At 40.9% G+C, this 23515-nt stretch overlaps 1 protein-coding gene across 1 annotated transcript in view; it reads left to right on the top strand.

The window, feature by feature from the left end:
- Window positions 1-11442, top strand: part of CCNYL1B (cyclin Y like 1B) — a 53933-nt gene extending 42491 nt beyond the window's left edge. The window contains exons 9-10 of the mRNA XM_019011665.3: window positions 9433-9630; window positions 11395-11442. Coding sequence (XP_018867210.3) covers window positions 9433-9630; window positions 11395-11442 — 246 coding nt within the window. The remainder of the gene's footprint in view (window positions 1-9432; window positions 9631-11394) is intronic.
- The last annotated feature ends 12073 nt before the right edge of the window (window positions 11443-23515 follow it).

The raw sequence follows: 23515 nt of genomic DNA, 5'->3' as shown, positions 1-23515 counted from the left end.
TCAAACCTTGCAAATTTTTTTCCTAGTCCCATACCAAGGACATACTCCATTTCATGCATCATATTGTGACTTTGAGGGCTGTATAATTGCTCTGGAATTAGAATTGTCCTCCCCATTGTTGTAATAAACCTCTCCCCCATCAATTTATAGGTACAGAAGTTACAATTGGTTGAATAGTCCCAGGTTGTCTATTGGGCCCTTCTCAATGCAAAATATAACTACTTTGATACACTTCAGGGGCTTTGCCAACTCCAACTATGTTAAATTGAGTGGTTGAATTGACCACACAGATGGCCAGTGCTGTAGAGAAATGCTTGAAATGTCTGCTCCTGTATCTACCAGACCTTTAAATTTCTTTCCCTGAATAGTTATTTTATAGGTAGGACACTTATCAGTAATTTGATTCACCCAATAAGCTGCTTTGCCTTGTTTATTTGTGCTTCCAAATCCTCCTTTTCATTTAATTTCACTTTTCCCCATTTCCACATACGGCACAATCAGGAGCTGTGCTATACGATCTCCTGGCTCTGCTTTCCAGGGAACAGAAGTAGATAAAACAATTTGAATTTCCCCATTGTAATCTGAATCAACGACTCCTGTATGTACTTGTACCCCTTTTAAATTTAACCTAGACCTTCCTAGAAGTAATCCTATAATCCCCGCTGGCAAGGGTCCACAGATCCCTGTTGGAACTTTTTGTGGGGGTTCCCCAGGCAGAAGGCTTACAGCTTTTGTGCAGTGTAAATCTACTGCAGCACTACTGGCCGTGGTGGGGGACAGACATTGTACAGGGGTGAGGGAATGGCCTGAGCTGGAAATGTCCCAGTTTGGAACAGGGCCTGGGATGGGCCCCTCGTGGCATTTCCCAAAATCGGGTTCCCATCTTCATCAAACTTAGAGTGACACTCATTAGCCCAATGTTTTCCTTTTTTGCATTTTGGACATATTTCAGGCTCAGCAGTTTTCTTTTTTCCCCTATCTGGTGGCCTGACTCGCTGATTTTTTCTACATTCTTTTTTAGTATGACCATGCTTCCCACAGTTAAAACAAGCTCCAGGAAACAGAGTATTTCCTTTACTCAGTTTCAGTCCTGCCATTGCCTGGGCTAGCAGAGCAGCCTTATGCAGATTACCTCTGATACCATCACAGGCCTTGATATAATCAACTGAATGTGCTTTCTGTCTAACAGGTTGCAGAGCAGCCTGGCAATCGGGATTAGCATTGTTGAAAGCTGATAACTGTAACACTATATCCTGCAATCACCTTTGTAAGAGACTCCTGTAACCAAGCTATAAAGTCTGCTTACAGTTCTTTTGGTCCCTATTTTAAAGCACTAAAGGAAGGGAATTGCTCTGCTCCTGAAGTAATTTTTTCCCAATCTCTAATGCACACTCCTCTAAGCTGCTCTATGGCATCATCCTGCATGACCACTTGTGCATCTAAACCAGCCCAGCCGCCAACCCCCAAAAGTTGGTCTGCAGTTATATTAATTTGAGGTTAGGCCTGGGTGTTGTGAGCAGCCTGAATGGAAGCTTCATCTGCCCACCAAGTTTTAAATTGTAAGAATTGAGCGGGAGTTAAACAAGCTCGAGTAAGAGCATCCCAGTCAGTAGGAATCATCCAACTGGAAACAGCAACATTCTTTAACAGTCCCATTACAAAAAGAGAACCTGGTCCATATTGATAAATAGCTTGTTTAAATTATTTGAGTAATTTAAAAGGAAAAGGCTTAAATGTAGCTACAATATTTCCCTGTTGATCTGGGGGGTATATTCTAACAGGGAATTGCCAAGCCTCTAAATCACCCTCTCTTCTAGCTTGCTGAATTCCTGTCTGAATAAAACTGAGAGCAGTCACTGGAGGCACTGCTTAAACAGTCACTAGAGCTAATACTTTTCACCCAGTGTCCTCCAGAAAAGAAAGATCTGGAGGGTCAGGCCATTCTTTTTCTTCAAAATAATGAGGTGGTGCAGAAGGGTAGGGATGAACCTCTTCCTCCTTTGCTGCTTTAGCTTTAGCTGGCAAACAAACCTGCTCTGTTTCTTCATTATACTGTCCTTCCTCCTCATCATCAGTGTGAAAAGGTTCCAAGGTGGAATGAACCAGAGCCCACAATTGTCCCATTGTTACCCTGATGCTTCCAAGCTCCCCTTCTTATTCACCACGAGGATTGCTTAAGAGTACTTGGGTGAAGATGGCCAAATAGGAACAGCTCCGGTCTACAGCTCCCAGCGTGAGTGACGCAGAAGATAGGTGATTTCTGCATTTCCATCTGAGGTACTGGGTTCATCTCACTAGGGAGTGCCAGACAGTGGGCGCAGGTCAGTGGGTGTGTGCACTGTGCGTGAGCCGAAGCAGGGTGAGGCATTGCCTCACTGGGGAAGCACAGGGGGTCAGGGAGTTCCCTTTCCTAGCAAAGAAAGAGCTGACAGACGGCACCTGGAAGATTGGGTCACTCCCACCCAAATACTGTGCTTTTCCGATGGGCTTAAAAAATGGCGCGCCAGGAGATTGTGTCCGGCACCTGGCTCAGAGGGTCCTACGCCCACGGAGTCTCGCTGATTGCTAGCACAGCAGTCTGAGATCAAACTGCAAGGCCACAGCAAGGCTGGGGGAGGGGCGCCCGCCATTGCCCAGGCTTGCTTAGGTAAACAAAGCAGCCTGGAAGCTGGAACTGGGTGGAGCCCACCACAGCTCAAGGAGGCCTGCCTGCCTCTGTAGGCTCCACCTCTGGGGGCAGGGCACAGACAAACCAAAAGACAGCAGTAACCTCTGCAGACTTAAGTGTCCCTGTCTGACAGCTTTCAAGAGAGCAGTGGCTCTCCCAGCACACAGCTGGAGATCTGAGAACGGGCAGACTACCTCCTCAAGTGGGTCCCTGACCCCTGACCCCTGAGCAGCCTAACTGGGAGGCAGCCCCTAGCAGGGGCAGACTGACACCTCATACGGCCGGATACTGCAACAGACCTGCAGCTGAGGGTCCTGTCTGTTAGAAGGAAAACTAACAAACAGAAAGGACATCCACACCAAAAACCCATCTGTACATTATCATCATCAAAGACCAAAAGTAGATAAAACCAGAAAGATGGGGAAAAAACAGAGCAGAAAAGCTGGAAACTCTAAAAAGCAGAATGCCTCTCCTCCTCCAAAGGAACACAGTTCCTCACCAGCAATGGAACAAAGCTGGATGGAGAATGACTTTGACAAGCTGAGAGAAGAAGACTTCAGATGATCAAATTACTCCGAGCTACGGGAGGACATTCAAACCAAAGGCAAAGAGGTTGAAAACTTTGAAAAAAATTTAGAAGAATATATAACTAGAATAACCAATACAGAGAAGTGCTTAAAGGAGCTGATGGAGCTGAAAACCAAGGCTCAAGAACTACGTGAAGAATGCAGAAGCCTCAGAAGCCAATGCGATCAACTGGAAGAAAGCGTTCAGTGATGGAAGATGGAATGAATGAAATGAAGCGAGAAGGGAAGTTTAGAGAAAAAAGAATAAAAAGAAATGAGCAAAGCCTCCAAGAAATATGGGACTATGTGAAAAGACCAAATGTACATCTGATTGGTGTACCTGAAAGTGACGGGGAGAATGGAACCAAGTTGGAAAACACTCTACAGGATATTATCCAGGAGAACTTCCCCAATCTAGCAAGGCAGGCCAACATTCAGATTCAGGAAATACAGAGAATGCCACAAAGATACTCCTCGAGAAGAGCAACTCCAAGATACATAATTGTCAGATTCACCAAAGATGAAATGAAGGAAAAAATGTTAAGGGCAGCCAGAGAGAAAGGCTGGGTTACCCTCAAAGGGAAGCCCATGAGACTAACAGCGGATCTCTTGGCAGAAACTCTACAAGCCAGAAGAGAGTGGGGGCCAATATTCAACATTCTTAAAGAAAAGAATTTTCAACCCAGAATTTCATATCCAGCCAAATTAAGCTTCATAAGTGAAGGAGAAATAAAATACTTTACAGACAAGCAAATGCTGAGAGATTTTGTAACCACCAGGCCTGCCCTAAAAGAGCTCCTGAAGGAAGCACTAAACATGGAAAGGAACAACCAGTACCAGCCGCTGCAAAATCATGCCAAATTGTAAAGACTATCGAGCCTAGGAAGAAACTGCATCAACCAATGAGCAAAATAACCAGCTAACATGATAATGACAGAATCAAATTCACACATAACCATATTAACTTTAAATGTAAATGGACTAAATGCTCCAATTAAAAGACACAGACTGGCAAATTGGATAAAGAGTCAAGACCCATCAGTCTGCTGTATTCAGGAAACCCATCTCACGTGCAGAGACACATATAGGCTCAAAATAAAGGGATGGAGGAAGATCTTCCAAGCAAATGGAAAACAAAAAAATGCAGGGGTTGCAATCCTAGTCTCTGATAAAACAGACTTTAAACCAACAAAGATCAAAAGAGACAAAGAAGACCATTACATAATGGTAAAGGGATCAATTCATCAAGAAGAACTAACTATCCTAAATATATATGCACCCAATACAGGAGCACCCAGATTCATAAAGCAAGTCCTGAGTGACCTACAAAGAGACTTAGACTCCCACATGTTAATAATGGGAGACTTTAACTCCCCACTGTCAACATTAGACAGATCCACGAGACAAGAAAGTCAACAAGGATACCCAGGAATTGAACTCAGCTCTGCACCAAGCAGACCTAATAGACATCTACAGAACTCTCCACACCAAATCAACAGAATATACATTTTTTTCAGCACCACACCACACCTATTCAAAAATCCACCACATACTTGGAAGTAAAGCTGTCCTCAGCAAATGTAAAAGAACAGAAATTATAACAAATGATCTCTCAGACCACAGTGCAATCAAACTAGAACTCAGGATTAAGAATCTCACTCAAAACTGCTCAACTACATGGAAACTGAACAACCTGCTCCTGAATGACTACTGGGTACATAACGAAATGAAGGCAGAAATAAAGATGCTCTTTGAAACCAATGAGAACAAAGACACAACATACCAGAATCTCTGGGACACAATCAAAGCAGTGTGTAGAGGGAAATTTATAGCACTACCTGCCCACAAGAGAAAGCAGGAAAGATTCAAAATTTATACCCTAACATCACAATTAAAAGAACTAGAAAAGCAAGAGCAAACACATTCAAAAGCTAGCAGAAGGCAAGAAATAACTAAAATCAGAGCAGAACTGAAGGAAATAGAGACACAAAAAATCCTTCAAAAAATTAATGAATCCAGGAGCTGGTTTTTTGAAAGGATCAACAAAATAGATAGACCACTAGCAAGACTAATAAAGAAAAAATGAGAGAAGAATCAAATAGACGCAATAAAAAATGATAAAGGGGATATCACCACCGATCCCACAGAAATACAAACTACCATCAGAGAATACTACAAACACCTCTATGCAAATAAACTAGAAAATCTAGAAGAAATGGATAAATTCCTCAACACATACCCTCTCCCAAGACTAAACCATGAAGAAGTTGAATCTCTGAATAGACCAATAACAGGATCTGAAATTGTGGCAATAATCAATAGCTTACCAACCAAAAAGAGTCCAGGACCAGATGGATTCACAGCCGAATTCTACCAGATGTACAAGGAGGAACTGGTACCATTCCTTCTGAAACTATTCCAATCAATAGAAAAAGAAGGAATCCTCCCTAACTCATTTTATGAAGCCAGCATCATCCTGATACCAAAGCCAGGCAGAGACACAACCAAAACAAGAATTTTAGACCAATATCCTTGATGAACATTGATGCAAAAATCCTCAATAAAATACTGGCAAACCTAATCCAGCAGCACATCAAAAAGCTTATCTACCACAATCAAGTGGGCTTCATCCCTAGGATGCAAGGCTGGTTCAATACACGCAAATCAATAAATGTAATCCAGCATATAAGCAAAACCAAAGACAAAAACCACGTGATTATGTCAATAGATGCAGAAAAGGCCTTTGACAAAATTCAACAACCCTTCATTCTAAAAACTCTCAATAAATTAGGTATTGATGGGACGTATCTCAAAATAATAAGAGCTATCTATGACAAACCCACAGCCAATATCATACTGATGGGCAAAAACTGGAAGCATTCCCTTTGAAAACTGGCACAAGACAGGGATGCCCTCTCTCACCACTCTTATTCAACATAGTGTTGGAAGTTCTGGCCAGGGCAATTAGGCAGGAGATGGAAATAAAGGGTATTCGATTAGGAAAAGGGGAAGTCAAATTGTCCTTCTTTGCAGACGACATGATTGTATATCTAGAAAACCCCATTGTCTCAGCCCAAAATCTCCTTAAGCTGATAAGCAACTTCAGCAAAGTCTCAGGATACAAAATCAATGTACAAAAATCACCAGCATTCTTATACACCAACAACAGACAAACAGAGAGCCAAATCATGAGTGAACTCCCATTCACAATTGCTTCAAAGAGAATAAAATACCTAGGAATCCCACTTACAAGGGATGTGAAGGACCTCTTCAAGGAGAACTACAAACCACTGCTCAAGGAAATAAAAGAGGATACAAACAAATGGAAGAACATTCCATGCTCATGGGTAGGAAGAGTCAATATCGTCAAAATGACCATACTGCCCAAGGTAATTTACAGATTCAATGCCATCCCCATCAAGCTACCAATGCCTTTCTTCACAGAATAGGAAAAAACTACTTTAAAATTCATATGGAATCAAAAAAGAGCCTGCATCACCAAGTCAATCCCAAGCCAAAAGAACAACGCTGGAGGCATCACACTACCTGACTTCAAACTATACTACAAGGCTACAGTAACCAAAACAGCATGGTACTGGTACCAAAACAGAGACATAAATCAATGGAACAGAGCCCTCAGAAATAACGCCACATATCTACAACTATCTGATCTTTGACAGACCTGAGAAAAACAAGCAATGGGGAAAGGATTCCCTATTTAATAAATGGTGCTGGGAAAACTGGCTAGCCATATGTAGAAGGCTGAAACTGGATCCCTTCCTTACACTTTACACAAAAATCAATTCAAGATGGATTAAAGACTTAAATGTTAGACCTAAAACCATAAAAACCCTAGAAGAAAACCTAGGCATTACCATTCAGGACATAGGCATGGGCAAGGACTTCATGTCTAAAACACCAAAAGCAACGGCAACAAAAGACAAAATTGACAAATGGGATCTAATTAAACTAAAGAGCTTCTGCACAGCAAAAGAAACTACCATCAGAGTGATCAGGCAACCTACAAAATGGGAGAAAATTTTTGCAACCTACTCATCTGACAAAGGGCTAATATCCAGAATCTACAATGAACTCAAACAAATTTACAAGAAAAAAACAAACAACCCCATCAAAAGGTGGGCAAAGGACATGAACAGACACTTCTCAAAAGAAGACATTTATGCAGCCAAAAAACACATGAAAAAATGCTCACCATCACTGGCCATCAGAGAAATGCAAATCAAAACCACAATGAGATACCATCTTATACCAGTTAGAATGGCAATCATTAAAAAGTCAGGAAACAACAGGTGCTGGAGAGGATGTGGAGAAATAGGAACACTTTTACACTGTTGGTGGGACTGTAAACTAGTTCAACCATTGTGGAAGTCCGTGTGGCAATTCCTCAGGGATCTAGAACTAGAAATACCATTTGACCCAGCCATCCCATTACTGGGTATATACCCAAAGGACTATAAATCATGCTGCTATAAAGACACATGCACACGTATGTTTATTGCAGCATTATTCACAATAGCAAAGACTTGGAACCAACCCAAATGTCCAACAATGATAGACTGGATTAAGAAAATGTGGCACATATACACCATGGAATACTATGCAGCCATAAAAAATGATGAGTTCATGTCCTTTGTAGGGACATGGATGAAATTGGAAATCATCATTCTCAGTAAACTATCGCAAGAACAAAAAAACAAACACCGCATGTTGTCACTCATAGATGGGAATTGAACAATGAGAACACTTGGACACAGGAAGGGGAACATCACACTCTGGGGACTGTTGTGGGTTGGGGGGAGGGGGGAGGGATAGCATTGGGAGATATACCTAATGCTAGATGACGAGTTAGTGGGTGCCGTGCACCAGCATGGCATATGTATAAATATGTGACTAACCTGCACATTGTGCACATGTACCCTAAAACTTAAAGTATAATAATAATAAGTAAATAAATAAATAAATTAAAAAAAAGAGTACTTGCTGCTTGCCGAGACCAGCTCGGTCATGGAGACCCTAACCTAGCAGCGCTAGAGGAATTAAAGACACACACACAGAAATATAGAGTGTGGAGTGGGAAATCAGGGGTCCCACAGCCTTCAGAGCTGAAAGCCCTAAACAGAGATTTACCCAAATATTTATTGACAGTAAGCCAGTGATCAGCATTGATTCTATAGATTATAGATTAACTAAAAGTATTTCTTATGGGAAATAAAGGGATGGGCCCAAGTAAAGGGATGGGTTGGGCTAGTTAATAACAGCAGGAGCATGTCCTTAAAGCACAGATAGCTCATGCTATTGTTTGTGGTTTAAGAACGCCTTTAAGGGGTTTTCAACCCTGGGTGGGCCAGGCTTTCCTTGCCCTCATTCTGGTAAACCCACAACCTTCAGCGTGGGTGTCATGGCCATCATGAGCATGTCACAGTTCTGCAGAGATTTTGCTTAGGGCCAGTTTTGGGGCCAGTTTATGGCCAGATTTGGGGGCCTATTCCCAACACCCAGGGACATTCAGCTGGTATGCTGGACGTGGGAATGGAGTCCAGACTCAGGTCACTGCCCCACTGCTGGAAGACAGCTACCAGCTGGACCTGCCAGGCCTGTTTGGGGAGAGGAGTGGGAGTGACTGGCTGGTGGGAGAGGGGTCCCAGGACTCCCAGCCTCTTGCTCTGTGCCCTGAGGCAAGTCACCTCTCTCTGGGCCATGACTTCACCATCTGCCAGAGGGGAGGTGGTGTTGGGTGGTCTCCAAGGGCAGAGCCAGCCCAGAGGTGTTGCATGCTTTTAACTCAATGGGGAACCAGGCAAAGCCCTCTCATGTCCTCTGTGTCCCCAGGGTTGGGTCTTGGAGTGCCCCTAATGGAAGGTGAAAGCCATTTTTCCTGGGGCCATTAGTACCGGGTTAGGGAGGAGACAAGGCTGTTCTTTTCCCTCCCCTTGTTCTTCCATCTCCCCCTACTCTGCTCAGGTGTTACTCTTGGGCTCAGGAATAGCCAGCAGGGCCGGGCTCCATCCAGCACACACATATGAGTAGGTGGACTTGGTGTGTACAGCCAGGACCTGGAACGTAAGCCAAAAAGTGGGAAACTGAGTATGTTGGGCATTTATTCTTGGGACCTGGGTATTTTGGGCTGGGGACAAGGGAGCATGTCCTTTCTCCCTGCCATATGTCCTCTTCCCCAAGGTACTGGGGGCCTTATCACTGGCAGAAGTCTTACCCCAGGAGATTAAGCAGGAGATCCACCAGGTGCTCATGGACCATGGAGTCCCATGTCAGTACACCTGCTTCTTGCTGCACCCAGAAGACAGCACACTGGAGCACTTCTTAGTTCTGCACAGCATCCAGGGGCTGCAAGAGGGCTCAGTGCTGTGCAAGGTGGAGGTTGGTCTGGAAGTTGGGTGGCCTGATCAGGGGAGGGCTCCTGGAGGTCCCTGCCCTGCTGGGGTCTCTGTGTCACAGATGAGCACATCAGGGCAGGATTGGAGCACAGCTCTGCCTCTCAGGCCATCACACCTGCACCCTCCAAATTCATGGCCCATGGGTTAAAAAACAGTCATGAGGCTAAAAATATCGGGGAGTACCAAGCCGGGCTGGAAATCAGCCCGATGGAATTCTGTAAGTATAAATGTCATTCACTTAAGAAAACCAAAAAGCCTCACAGCTCCTGAGTGCAGAAGTCGGCCTGATCCAGCACAATAAGCAGGTGTGGTGAGACTGGCTTGGTTGTAAACTCTGCTCTCGTGGACTCAGAGCTTCTTTGGGAAGAAGCCGCTCAGGATCCCAGGGTCTCTCTGCTTGTTAAGAGCAATTGTGGAAAAGGTCTATAGTTCAACGGTACACAGAGTTGATCATAGAACCTCTCTCCTCCCCCTAAATAACTGCGATTCCAAATCCCACGAAACACATGGAGGGGCAGTGTTCAAACTGGGGACCCTGGGAAGTCCCCAGGCCACCCCTGCATGGGGGCTGCCCCATGACAGCAGTGCGACGTTGTGGAGACCCTGAGGCTCTGACGGCCCTGCCCACCTGAGACATGGGCCCACACAGAGGAGGTGGCCTTGTGGGCTCCCCAAGCCCTGGGTGTCCTCTAGAGGCATTTGGGAGAAAGTTCTTTGCCAACAAGGATCCCTGCTTGCCAGCAGGCAGATGGTGTGTGTGTGTGTGTGTGTGTGTGTGTGTGTAAACCAGAATTCCAGTGTTCATAGTGAAATTTGAAAATGAAAGCCTAAAGCTGAAAATTAAACCATGCATGATAACACACCCGCAAACTCTGCTGTGTGCTAGGTGGGCTGTTCCAGAGTGCAGGTGCCTGGGAACCTCCCCCCACCCCTGCCACTTCCCGACAGAGCCCTATACCATGTGTGAGGCCCACATCCAAGTGGACCAGGGTGGAAACCTATGCAAGAGCATGGACCCCGACCCATCTGATGCCTCCAACAGGGCTGAGGGTAGCTTTTTGTTCTTCCTGAGCATTTTCACTGGGGGTGACCTGGGAGTTGCATGAGGCACTGGGGTTGGGAATTGGGCAGAAGAGCAAGGAGCATGGGGGCCAGGGACTGACGAAGGGGCTGAGGACCAGGGCTTCCCACTGGAGTCGTCTGGGGAGGCACCAAGACCAGGACCACATTTAGGAATACAGAAAGCTGGCCCTGGATGTCCTTACCTTGTGCTGACCAGTGACCATGGGGCCCTCAGAAGGGCTTGAAGATGGAGCCCCTCGGTGGCACGCCACCTGAGTACATCCATCCAGGGAGCCAGGAGTAGCCATGGTGTCTTGTGCAGTCCCAGAACTGTGACTGGAATGGAAAATTTCCGGGGGTAGCAAGAAAGAGGCTCTTTACTGGGATGGAGGTGGAGGGCCACACTCCAGGAGGCCTGGTGCATTCACACTTGGCCATGCCTGCATCCTGTGCAGTGCCTGAAAGTGCTCACCAAAAGCAGCCTGAACCCACCTTCTGGGGACCTCATGTGCTTGTTTGTGATCATGGCTGAGGACCTACAAGGCCACATCAACGCATACACATGAGGCTTTCACCTCAATCAGTGAGTCCCTGCCAGCCAGCCATAACCCCCTGACATGTCACTGGTTCTGGGTCTGTGGGTAGATACCCAGCCATCTGCTCAGTGACCACCCTCTCCTTGTAGATCCATGGCCTCTCACCACAACCCCAAACCTACCAGAGCCACTTCTGAAGCCTTTCCCTAGCAGAGCTGCTTAACCGTATCAGCGGGACCTGCAGAAACCACTTTGCAGGAATGCAGAAGTAAAGGTGGTGCCTGTGTCATTTCTGCCCTGCCTTGTCTCATGCACATGGAGGAATGGGATGAACCGGCCAGCCTGAACTCCAGGGCATCCACCCGAAGAAACAGTCCCCAGCCCCTGGTGACTGAGTCCCCCTCTAGGAAGTCATCAGCCAGCGTGGGAGAGGGCAGTCTTGGGAGAGGAGCTCATTTGCTTCTGTCTGACTTCAGGGCAGTGTCTCAGGGTGTGGAGAACCCACAGCAGGGAGGTCTCCGAGCAGAAGGGGTCCATGTCAGGGCACTGAGCTTTGTGGGCTGCCCCATCTCCCCATCCCCTACCTGCCACAGTGTCCAGAGGAATGGCCACCTTGTTCTAGATGTGCAGCTGGATGACCCCAAGGGAGAACACAACATGGACTGCGGGTGCACACAGGATACCTCCACCTTGAGGCTGGGCTGCAAGTAGCACATTTCTGGACTGGGGCCTGGGGCCTCGCCCTGTGCTCACCAAGCACACCCCTCCCTCCTGGGTGCCAGACGGTTCTGTTCAGTCTCCTGTAGTCTCCATGCTGGGCTGTTCATTAGGGCATCTGGGCCTGTCCATGGGGAGGTGGAAGAAGGGACATCGCAGAGGAGGTCTCAGCCACGGGTGAGCCTGCGTCTCCCTCCCTGGCTCCCGTGCAGACCTGGGCCTGGAGTGAGAAGTTCCAGACGATGAGGAAGCTGCTCCCCGAGGATCTGCTTGAGCTGCTGTTTCAAAAAGGGCCATATTGAAGGTACCCACAGCGTCTGGTGAGTGCTTGACAGCCTCAGACCCACCTGCCACCTGGGGCCAGGTTCTTCTGTGGAGAGGTGGAAAGTGAGGGAAGCTGGCACAGGCCCAGCCCTGTCAGGTGCCCTGAAGGCTAGTCAGGGTCCCCTGCAAGGCCTTCTAGCCTTCTGTTTCCTGGAGAGGCCTTTTTCTGGCCTCTCTGAGTCTCTGGGTGGAGAGGGCCCAATTTCCCTCCTGCCCTCCACTAACCACCATGGGGCCCACACCTGGGCCCATGCTGCCCAGCCATGGTCCTTTAAGGGCAGGATTTCATTTGCATAGGACGTTTGGCTTGCTGGTGTTTAAAAGTTACTAGTGCTGTTGCTAAGAGAAATGAGGAAAAATTGCTGCTCAGTAAAACTCTCATAATCTTACTTCCTAGAGATGATGATGGAAGACGTAGGAGCTGGAATTTCTTGGGTTCTGACTTTACCAGGGATGGCGCAGCTTCTTTCTGCACACAATATTCTATAATCTTTTGGACACCTTGTAAATGTCAATACTTTTATTGTTCCTGTTTTTGTTGTTACTCAGGGATGAGGAAACTGAGTATAAGAGGTTCCTGCCCAAGCCCACCTGGCACACAGCTGCTGGACGCCAAACCTGCTTCAGCTCTCACACTCCTCATTCATCACTAAGCGCTGCCATCTCCTTGTGTTCAGTTTTTTCAAAAAACGGTTTTCTTGCCCTTTTCTAAATATGAAGAGACTGAGGCTAAGGTCCCTGGGCTCCCAAGGCAGGCCTAGTTGCCTCCGCCATCTAGGTGAGCTTGGCCAGGTAGATACAGCCTGAGGTTCCTGTGAGTGGGATCCCAACAAAAGTTCCAAAGGGCCAGTTATCTTTACATAGGACGCCAGCAGAGAATTTTGTTACACTGGAGGAAAGAAAAGGAGACCTTGAGGAATATGGTCATGATCTTCTCCATACTGTCTTCAAGAATGGCACGGTGACAAAAAGCTCTTCATTTGATGAAATAAGAAAAAAATGCACAGGTGAGTATTGAACTGGAAGCAGCACCTCATTAGGCTTTGTTTTATGACTGGGTGTGTGTTGCGTGTGTGTGTGTGTGTGTGTATGTGCATGCACACACACATACACCTGTGTGTGAGTATCTAATACATGTTTATTGCACAGATGTGTGGGGTTTCTTTGTGTCTTATGATACATTACAGCCAAATTATTTGTTGGTTTATGGACATACTGCCCTTTCATTTTTTTCCCAGTGTTTAGGTGATCTCAAATTAGGAAATGCCCTTAACCATGTAAAAAATTAGTGCTAAAGTAAGCTTTTTAGGGCCCTTTGTCAATAGATAGTCATTCAATCTGGTATTGATCTTTTCACAAATAACAGAATTGAGAAACTTTTATATATAACTGATGATCACATAAAACAGATTTGCATAACATTTTCATGATTGCTTTATGTTTATATTTAACTTGTATTTTTGTACAAACAAGATTGTGTAAGATATATTTAAAGTTTCAGTGATTTAACAGTCTTTCCAACTTTTCATGATTTTTATGAGCACAGACTTTCAAGGAAATACTTGAAAATAAATTATATTGCCTTGTGTCCATTAATCAGCAAATAAAACATGGCCTTAACAAAGTTGTTTATGTTATTGTACAATTTGAAAATTATGTCAGGACATACCCTATAGAATTACTAATCTCAGTGCCCCTTGTAGAATATATATTAATCATTCTACATTAAAGAAAATAATGGTTCTTACTGGAATGTCTAGGCACTTTACATATTATATTGTATAATATATATTGTATAATGTATAGGCACTTTACATATTACATATTATTATATATCTTGGTCATTGTATTGTACCAGTGAAATGCCAAATTTGAAAGGCCTGTGCTGCAATTTTATATGTCAGAGATTGACTGTGGCTCTAATAGGCACCTCAAGATTTTAAGGAGATAATGTATTTGGAGAGAATTTCTGCTTCCACTGTAGAATAGATACATAAATGTAAAATACTGACAAAAGTGGAAGTAGTGTATTTTAAAGTAATTACACTTCTGAATTGATTTTTCATATTCTATAGTTGGTATGACTTAAATGAATTACTGGAGTGGATAGAGAGTGTACTTACATGTTTTGATTCCGTTATATTTTTTATTAAGTTTTTTAAAAATTAAATTGGATATTAAATTGTATGGACACCATTTATTAATTTTAAACTGAATCCCCTCAATAAATAATACTGAAGCACATTCTTAAATGAAGAGAAATTATCTCCAATGAAAAGCATAACATGTGTTTCAATAGAAGAATCTTAACTAAAAGCAGAAAGTTGGCTAAATTCAAAGTGCTTGACTTCAAAATGTTCTAGAGTGATTAGCTACTAGATTCTGAATCAGACATCACATCTGGCTAGAGACCAGTTTCTTTCGAATGATTCTTTTACATATACAGATCTATTCTTCTGAGGCAGCGGTCGGCCAACTATGGCCCGAAGGCCAAATTTGGACTTGTTCTTATAAATGCAGATTGTCTGTGGCTGCTTTCCCACTACACCAGCCAAAGGTAAACAGCTGCAATAGAAGCCAAATGAGATTCACAAAGCCCAAAATGTTTATTATCTGGCCCTTTACACAAAATCACACAAAAAGTTTCCTGATCTCTGTTCTAAGAAAGGAATGTGCCTTGCATTTAAAGGGAAATGTTGGTTTCTAGAGAAGGGAGGAGGCTAAATAATTGATAAGGAATTTTCCTCTTTTGTCCTTTTTTTTCTTTCTCATTGAAGAATCTGATACTGGAAGACTGATTTAGAAAAGTTTTAACATGACATTAAATGTGAAATTCTAAAAATTGAAAAGCCATAAATCATCTGTTTTAAATAGTTACATGAGAAAGTGTTTTATCACTAGAATAATATAATTAGAAGTGAGTTATCTTCATTAAATGTTTTTTGTAAGTAATATTAGAAAGAATATATTTTTCAGATGATTCTCTAAACACTTAGTGAGAACAATAAGCATTATTCACTTTTAGTAAGAGTCTTCTGTAATCCATGGTAGAAAATAATTTTAAAATGATTTTTTAATGCACTTGAGTAAAGATGAGTAGTATTAAAAAGAACACTCATTTCTTCACAAAATGTGCTAAGGGGCATGTACAGAATCAAAAGAAACTATTACCAATAATAGTTTTGATAATCACCCATAATTTTGTATTTAAACCGTTTAAACATTGAAATTAGACTATAGACACTATTCTCTGTGTTCTGTGAATTTCAGCAGCTTCAGAATAGAATTTAATTTTGAAACTTGCGGTGAAAAAAGCTATCCATTTGTTCACAACCATAAATCAGGAGATGGAGATTAATTCTATTGGCTCTTAGTCACTTGGAACAGATTAATTCTGACTTTCTGTCACTAAGTACTTGGTATTTGGCCATCTCCATTCTGAGCACCAAACAGTTAACATGAATGTCAAATAGAACTCCGCTGTGTGTCACCCTTAAATCAGCCTAACTCTTCCAGACAAAAGCAAATGGCATTTATGGATTTAAGTCATTAGATTTTCAACTGACATTAATTAATCCCCCTTGATTCATTATATCATCAAGAATTTATATTTTAAATAGGAGGTAGAATTTCTGTGTTAAGACTCTTATTTGTACCCTATAATTAAAGTAAAACAGTTTTTATGAGTATCCCTTACTTTCCCTTCTTAAATTGTTATCAAACAATTTTTATAATGAAATCTATCTTGGAAAATTAGAAAGAAAAATGACAAGGTATTTATTGTTCTGTTTGCCATAATTTAGAACTCACACTTAAGTATTTTGTAGTTTTACATTCCTTTTTAACCCATTCAGTGGAGAATGTCAGCTTTTCTCCCAAGTTGTATGTTAAGTCTATACTAATACGTACTCGACATCAAGTTATAAACATGTAATAAACATGTAAATAAAGTTTAAAAAAAAATCTTGGCTGGAATACCATATGCAGTGAGTTTTATCTCAACACCAGTAGAAAAGTAAGCAGATACAGAGTAGGCAGGAAAAAATAGAGAGACAGAGAACCTAGAGGACTCCATGTGTTAACTCTATAGTTGTGAGTTTTTAAAATAACGACCATTTGAGACCTATATTTTTTCTGATGTAATTTTGCCTATTAATTTTAAAATGTGCCAAAGAATGCAACATAATATGTAATCATCAGGAGTTCAGGAAAACCTAGCATGCCTTAATGATTGAGAATCACATTCTGTTTCTTATTAATAGCTAGAGAGCAAAGAAAATCCTATAAATCTTGTAAGAAAATGCCAGGAGTTTAGACTAGTGTTTTCGGTAGTGGCAACTACTTTACTAGTGCCACTTTTTTGAAACAAGCAAGGGGAAAAAGTCAAACCAATTCAAAGGAAACCAGGATTAAAATGTTCACAAAAATATGTAAATCAAACAAAATATTAAACTAGATGCGCAAACCAGAAAATAAATGCTTCACAGACAGAAGGTAAGTTCGGTACAAAACAAGAGTGCTCAATCCAGAAAGATATTTGTCTTGATAGCGGAAAGGACTTACCAGAATAGACAAAAGCCCTTTTATTATGCTAGGAGGGATAGATGGTCTTTTATTAAAGTAGCCTTATTCAGACTGGATCCCAACAATGTCAAAAATCCTGTATCAAAGTAACAGATTCTTAACCTGAGGGAAGACTCACCAGCGCAGAAAAGGTGACATACGAGCAGAGCGCTCAGTGGTATAAGGTGAGGACTGCATACGTGCTCCGAGAATCACCAATTCCTTCCATAGCAAACTTTTCAGGTTCAATTTATGGCACCATATGTGTAAACCTAAACAACAAACATACAAGACTCTCTAAAGTAAAATACACTTACTTGGAAATAAATTGTAGTAATGAGAATGTAAATGTCATAGTAAATGGTGCATATTAATGGTCAGTGATCTCATAAATTAGTTCCTTAGTCTGTCTAAGAATAGACTGAAATGCAGATGATAAGCAGTCTACAGGAAAAGAGAGGCTTTAGAGATTGGTTTTGGCTATACCTATCACAAGATTTTGATTGGCCGGATGGCTATGTCTGGGTTGTATTCAGAGTGTGTTAGCAGAACACAGCCATGAACTACCACTGCAAGTTTCTTTGATGCCAGCCTACTACAAGAATGTTGAGTCAGTTTCTGAGAGAGAGGCAATTCTTTGTACACATACTGTTCTCCTTTGTCAGTCTTATTCTGTTAACTTCAATGATGAGGCATGGCTCTGTGTGCAGCAGCTGTTAATAATTGGTAAATGAGTTTGAGGTATAGAGCTGGATTGATCCTTTTGTGACAGTCTTGGAGAAGGACTATGGCTAGAACTATAAAAATAACATATTTGCTAGAAGAATGTGCTTGAGACATCAGTGGAATTTTTTATTTTTCAGCCTACAACACAGCAGTCCCCTCAGGATGAGCAGGAAAAGCTCTTGGATGAAGCCATACAGGCTGTGAAGGTCCAGTCATTCCAAATGAAGAGATTCCTGGTAAGAATGGAGATGTGGGAGGCACAGTTGCAGTTCGTATGTTCCTAAGGAAGCATGTGCAGTGTCTTCTAGAGTCAGGAGGCACCACCATTTCTGGTAAATCTAATCTTCACTGTCTACCAGCATCTATCTTCAATCTCATCTCCCCCAAGCACTGTGTGGAGCAGTTTCAACAAAGAGCCCTGTTTACTCACATGTATATTTATGGTTTGGGATTGTCTGTCTTCCCTACTAGAATACAAGCTCATAAGAACAAGAGACCCTTCCTTTTATTTACACATTACTATATTATTACCACACCAGTGTCTGACCGGAATTACTAGCCTCCTTGGTTCTATACCTCAGACCTGAGGAGTACTTAACATATAATAGGTACTCAGTAAATATTTGTTGAATGAATGGATTTAAATGCTTTGCATTTGAATTATTCGGCTTTTTTTCTAAATATCTTGAAAACTTTAATTTCTTTCCTGAATAGATATATTTATTGTAGAAGCTAGCTTAAAAATTATACTTAACACTTATTTATATATTTTCTTATTCTAAAAGATAAAGTAAGAGATAATCTGTGTAGATACTGTTGATTCTCTGGATTAAAATGTAAGGAATTGAGCCAAATTGGTTGGTACTTTAAGCTATAAATTACTGTGATGAAGATGATGCTGTCTTACCTTTGTAAAATGTCTTACTATGCTTTCTAAAGCATAGTAATATGCTCTTGTATCTTTTATTGGTTTCATTCCTAACAAATTGGGAATGAAAAATAAATGTCTTGGAATGGAGAAGAAGGGTTTGCTATTGCTTGCTTCTTTCTCTTCCTGTGTATGGATAGTGTTTCCTCTATCTCAAGGAATTGCTTGCATTTCTGAGTTAAGTGGAACATATGGGCATTGCGAGGGTTTGAAGAATGCAAGAGGAAAGCAAACTTACATGGATAGTCATTTCAGACAGCTCTGAAGAGTCTTTAACCCATGACAAAGCCATGTCAGGATAGTATCTTGCTTCACCTGAATCAGTATGCCAGTTCTCTTGATTGCAGGTAAAATGTGATGAATGGAGCTAGTTTCCTAGTCTCTATAGATTGAAAAGATTAGCGTTCTATCAAGAAGCTTGCAGTCCTAGTTATGTAAGTCTACGAAGAGTCATGCATCTTTTTCTTTTTAGTAGAGACGGCAAGGTGAAATGATCTAAGTTGATTTTTTATGTGGTTAAAATCATTTAAGTGCTGTATACTGTTAAAACTATGTAACAAGTCCTTGATGTAAAGAGTTTGTACAACCAAGATAAATGTTTATTTAAATTAAGCATTCTCATCTATTCTTTTGGTATTTCTGTAGGACAAAAACAAGCTTATGGATGCTCTAAAACATGCTTCTAATATGCTTGGTGAACTCCGGACTTCTATGTTATCACCAAAGAGCTACTACGAACTTTGTATCTTTTGAATGTTGAAGACTAAACATTTGGACCATACCTTTTTCTTGATAAAGCCAATCTCGTTTGTTCTTTATGAAGTTTTTCTGGAGTTATCTTATTCTTCGTTATCTGAGTCACATGGCACTCCTTCTCCATGCAGATGTGCTAAGTGAGAAAAACACTTTAAGAGTACTCCTTTCCTATGCTTAAACATCTTTAAATGTGTTGTCGGTGCATCTTAATTTTCAGACCCTTCATGAGGATATTTAGGCTATGACACAGTTGGTTCTTTAATACTTAGATTTTGTTATGCAGCAGTCTCAAATGGACAGGAACTTAATCATTTGCTATTTCAAAACCCATTAGCAGTCTGACACGTAACCATTGTATTTACTGCTTTGCTTGACCACACATGCTTTAAAACCCTTATTTTGAAGTAAGAAAAGTCCAGCTAAAATTCTGTCTTCACTTGAACACTCTCCTAAAGGACGAAAACTTAAGATATCTGCCCAGTAATTAATAATGACTCCAACAAGTTTCAAAGTTTTGCTTAGGTTGGCTTATCTTTATTTTTAGTCCTTAATCATAATTATGGCCATTTCTGATGACTGCACTACTTGGAGGTCTACCTGACGGATGAGTTTGCTAAAGGAAGGAAAGTGGCAGATCTCTATGAACTTGTACAGTATGCTGGAAACATTATCCCAAGGCTGTAAGTAATTACAAATCGGAGGATTTTGTGTCTGTATTTCCCACTTTATGTTCTTTATGATTAACAGCTTAAAAAAAGTTTTAAGGGTAATTTCTTAACAAATTGAGATGAACATTTTGGTAGATACTCTCTTATTTGTTTTAGAGTAACTAGACTTACGTTTTATGTAGATATTTGAGGAATTTTAGAAAGAGAAAAAAATGGACATGCTTGCTATTTTGTTTAATGTCTTGACTGTTAGAAAAATTAATATGACAATTATTCTCTTCCTAATATGTTTAAAGGTAATATCTATCTTTTATATATACAGTATATGTCTATGTGTGTGTGTGTGTATGTGGGTGTATATACATAGTTTTTCAGAGGTCAGTCAGTGGTTATATTTTAAATCAGATATTTTCCTTTTCATGCAGGAGAAAACAACATGGTTCCTGTCTTGTTTATTTAATGTTTTGTTCAGTGTGTTTGGAAATAAATTCTTGATTTGAATATTTTATTTCTAATCAGCATTTCTTCATAATTCTCCTAGTTACCTTTTGATCACAGTTGGAGTTGTATATGCCAAGTCATTTCCTCAGTCCAGGAAGGACATTTTGAAAGATTTGGTAGAAATGCGCCGTGGTGTGCAGCATCCCTTGAGGGGTCTGTTTCTTCGAAATTACCTTCTTCAGTGTACCAGAAATATCTTACTTGATGAAGGAGAGCCAACAGAGTGAGTGATTTTCTTTCTTGATTTTGTTGCAATATTTCTTTCATTGTAGAAGGTATAAAAGTGTGGAAACATGTACAGAAACAAAGTAAGTATGAATAATTCTTCCACTTGGTCAGCCATTTAGGTAGCATTTGTATACAGATTTCCTTTGTAATATAGAACTCCTCAGTATATGTGGTATGATCTAAAATGTACTCTTATGCAAATTTTATCTTTGGATTATTAGGACCTGCTTTTTTCATTTAATGTAATTGAGCATTTTTCCACTACTTTAAACATTCTTTGAAAATACAACTTTTTTAAGGGGGTTATATTTGGAGATTGAATTTGTAATGAAATAATAAAGTGTGAGCCAGCTGGATTTCATAATTGTTCCTTTAATGTCTATCAGTTTTTATAATTTATAGACTGCTAGTTACCTTGGAATATAAGTGATCTAAATTATCTGTTACAAGTTAGCTATTAACTCCACAGAAGAAAAAATAAAAGCCATTTAGAGACACTCCTGTCTCTTGTGTTATCAGTATTCTAGCATCAACGTCTACTGTACTTTTATCCCACAGCAGGGGCAGATGGTCAGCCAACTGTGGTCTTCAGTGGGGTGAGCTGTTCACATGACAGGTCCCCAGATTAAAGAACTTCATTCCTTTTATTTTAAAAAGTTTATTCATTTATTTTCTTTCTTTAATTTTTAATCTTTTTTCAGTTTGCCCCAACAGATTTTGTTTTTTTTTAATATTTCCATTTATTTCTAAGGTGTACAATTCAATGGTTTTTAATATAACTGCATCAATTTCTTCTTAAACAGTAAAGAAAAGACAAAAAATTTAACAATATAGAGAAATTGATGAAGTTATTTGCTTCATTACGTTTTGACTGTCCATTTTGAGCATTTAACTAGGCGATCAATAAAAATTTTTGAAAGCTACTGAGGTCTCCATCCTAGGAGATGTAGAAAAATAAAGCAGGAAATCCATGGTCTCTTCCCTCACAAAGCTTACATTCCAATAAAAAACAAAATATTCAACAGAAAAATGATATAGTTAGCAGTACACCATAAGTGTTACGTTTTTTAGCCTTTCGTTTTTTTTTTTTTTTTTGGTTTGTAGGGATGGGGTCTCATTATGTTGCCCAGGCCAGTTTTAAACTCGTGGCCTAAAGCGATCTTCCTGCCTTGGCCTCCCAAAGCACTGGATTACAGACATGAGCCACCATGCCCATCCTTCTAGCCTTTTTGAATTAAGGAAGTTGCCATAAGAGCAAGTCCAGCTGGCCCAGGATAGGGAGTTGGGGAAAGTAACTTGCCCTTTAAATTTATACTGTCCTCTCCAGGTACTTTTTTCCCTAGAGTCTGTTCTCTTTGAAATTTAACGCTAAGCCAATGAAGTTGAAAGTGGTTTTTTAAATAAAGCATTGATGTACTACAGAGATAAGTAGGAAATGCACAAAGGAGAGGGATAGTAAGTTGGTCCTATAAATACTGTGTAAAGACTTTTCTGTTTCTTTGCAGCGAAGAAACAACTGGCAATATCAGTGATTCCGTGGATTTTGTACTGCTCAACTTTGCAGAAATGAACAAGTTCTGGGTGCGAATGCAGCATCAAGGACATAGCTGAGATAGAGAAAAAAGAGAACGAGAAAGACAAGAACTGAGAATTTTAGTGGGAACACATTTGGTGCACCTCAGTCAGTCGGAACGTGTAAATGTAGAACATTACAAACAGGTTTATATCTTTTTGTTGCCTCTTCTTATATTCTGAGATAAACTGAAATCTGGTTTTTAAAATCAGAATATTTTTGTTATATAATATTACATTGAAAAAATCTTAAAATGGCTTTTATTGAAGAAGACTTAAATAAACGGAAAAATATATATGCAATGTTTGTGGATTGGAAGACTGAATATTGCCAAGGTAACATTTTTTAAAAAATTGATCTATAGATCCAATGTAATTTCAGTCAAAATCCCAGCAGACTTTTGTAGAAACTAAGAAGCTGATTCTAAGGTTTATATGAAGAAACAAAGAACCTGGAACAGCTACAACAAATTTGAAAAGGAAGAATAAAGTTGAAAGACCCAAACAACTTGAATTCATGATTTACTCTAAAGCTACAGTGAGAGCCTGTGCGGTACTGGTGAAAAGGATAGACACACAATCAATGGAGGGGAATAAAACAGGGAATGGCAAACTTTACCTGTGAGGGACCAGATAATAAATGGTTTTTGGCTTTGCAAGACATATACTGTACAACAAGCTTGTCCAACCTGCGGCCCAGGACAACTTTGAACGTGGCTCAACATAAGTTTGTAAACTTTAAAACATGAGATTTTTTGCTTTTTTTTTTTTTACAGCTCATCAGCTATTATTAGTGTATTTTATGTGTGGCCCAAGACAATTCTTCTTCTAATTCTTCTTCAAGCCAAAAGATTGGACACCCCAGTCTACAACTAATAACAGTGCAGATATGGTGCAAAAGCAGCCACAGACAATATGGAAGTGAATGGGCATGGCTGTGTTCCAGTAAAACTTTATTTGTAAAAACAAGCAGCAGCTCAGTTTACCGATCTCTGACTGGACAATCCATAGTAGACCCAGATATTTATGATCAGTTATTTTTGATAAAAGTACAAAGGCAACCTTTTCAGCAAGTGATTCTGGAACAATTGGATGTTTATATGCAAACAAACAAAAAACCCTGAACCTTGACCCATCCCTCATACCATATAGATAAAACACAAAAATCAATCAGAGACCTAAATATAGAAACTAAAACTGTTAGAAGAAAACACAGAGGAAATCTTTGTGACCTAGGATTAGACAAAGATTTCTGAGGATATACAAGCACAAGCCATGAAGAAAAAA

Source organism: Gorilla gorilla, chromosome 18 (genome assembly GCF_029281585.2).
Source record: "Gorilla gorilla gorilla isolate KB3781 chromosome 18, NHGRI_mGorGor1-v2.1_pri, whole genome shotgun sequence".
Taxonomy (NCBI): domain Eukaryota; kingdom Metazoa; phylum Chordata; class Mammalia; order Primates; family Hominidae; genus Gorilla; species Gorilla gorilla.
The sequence above is the reverse complement of the archived record's forward strand: the minus strand, read 5'-3'. Positions and strand labels throughout refer to the sequence as shown.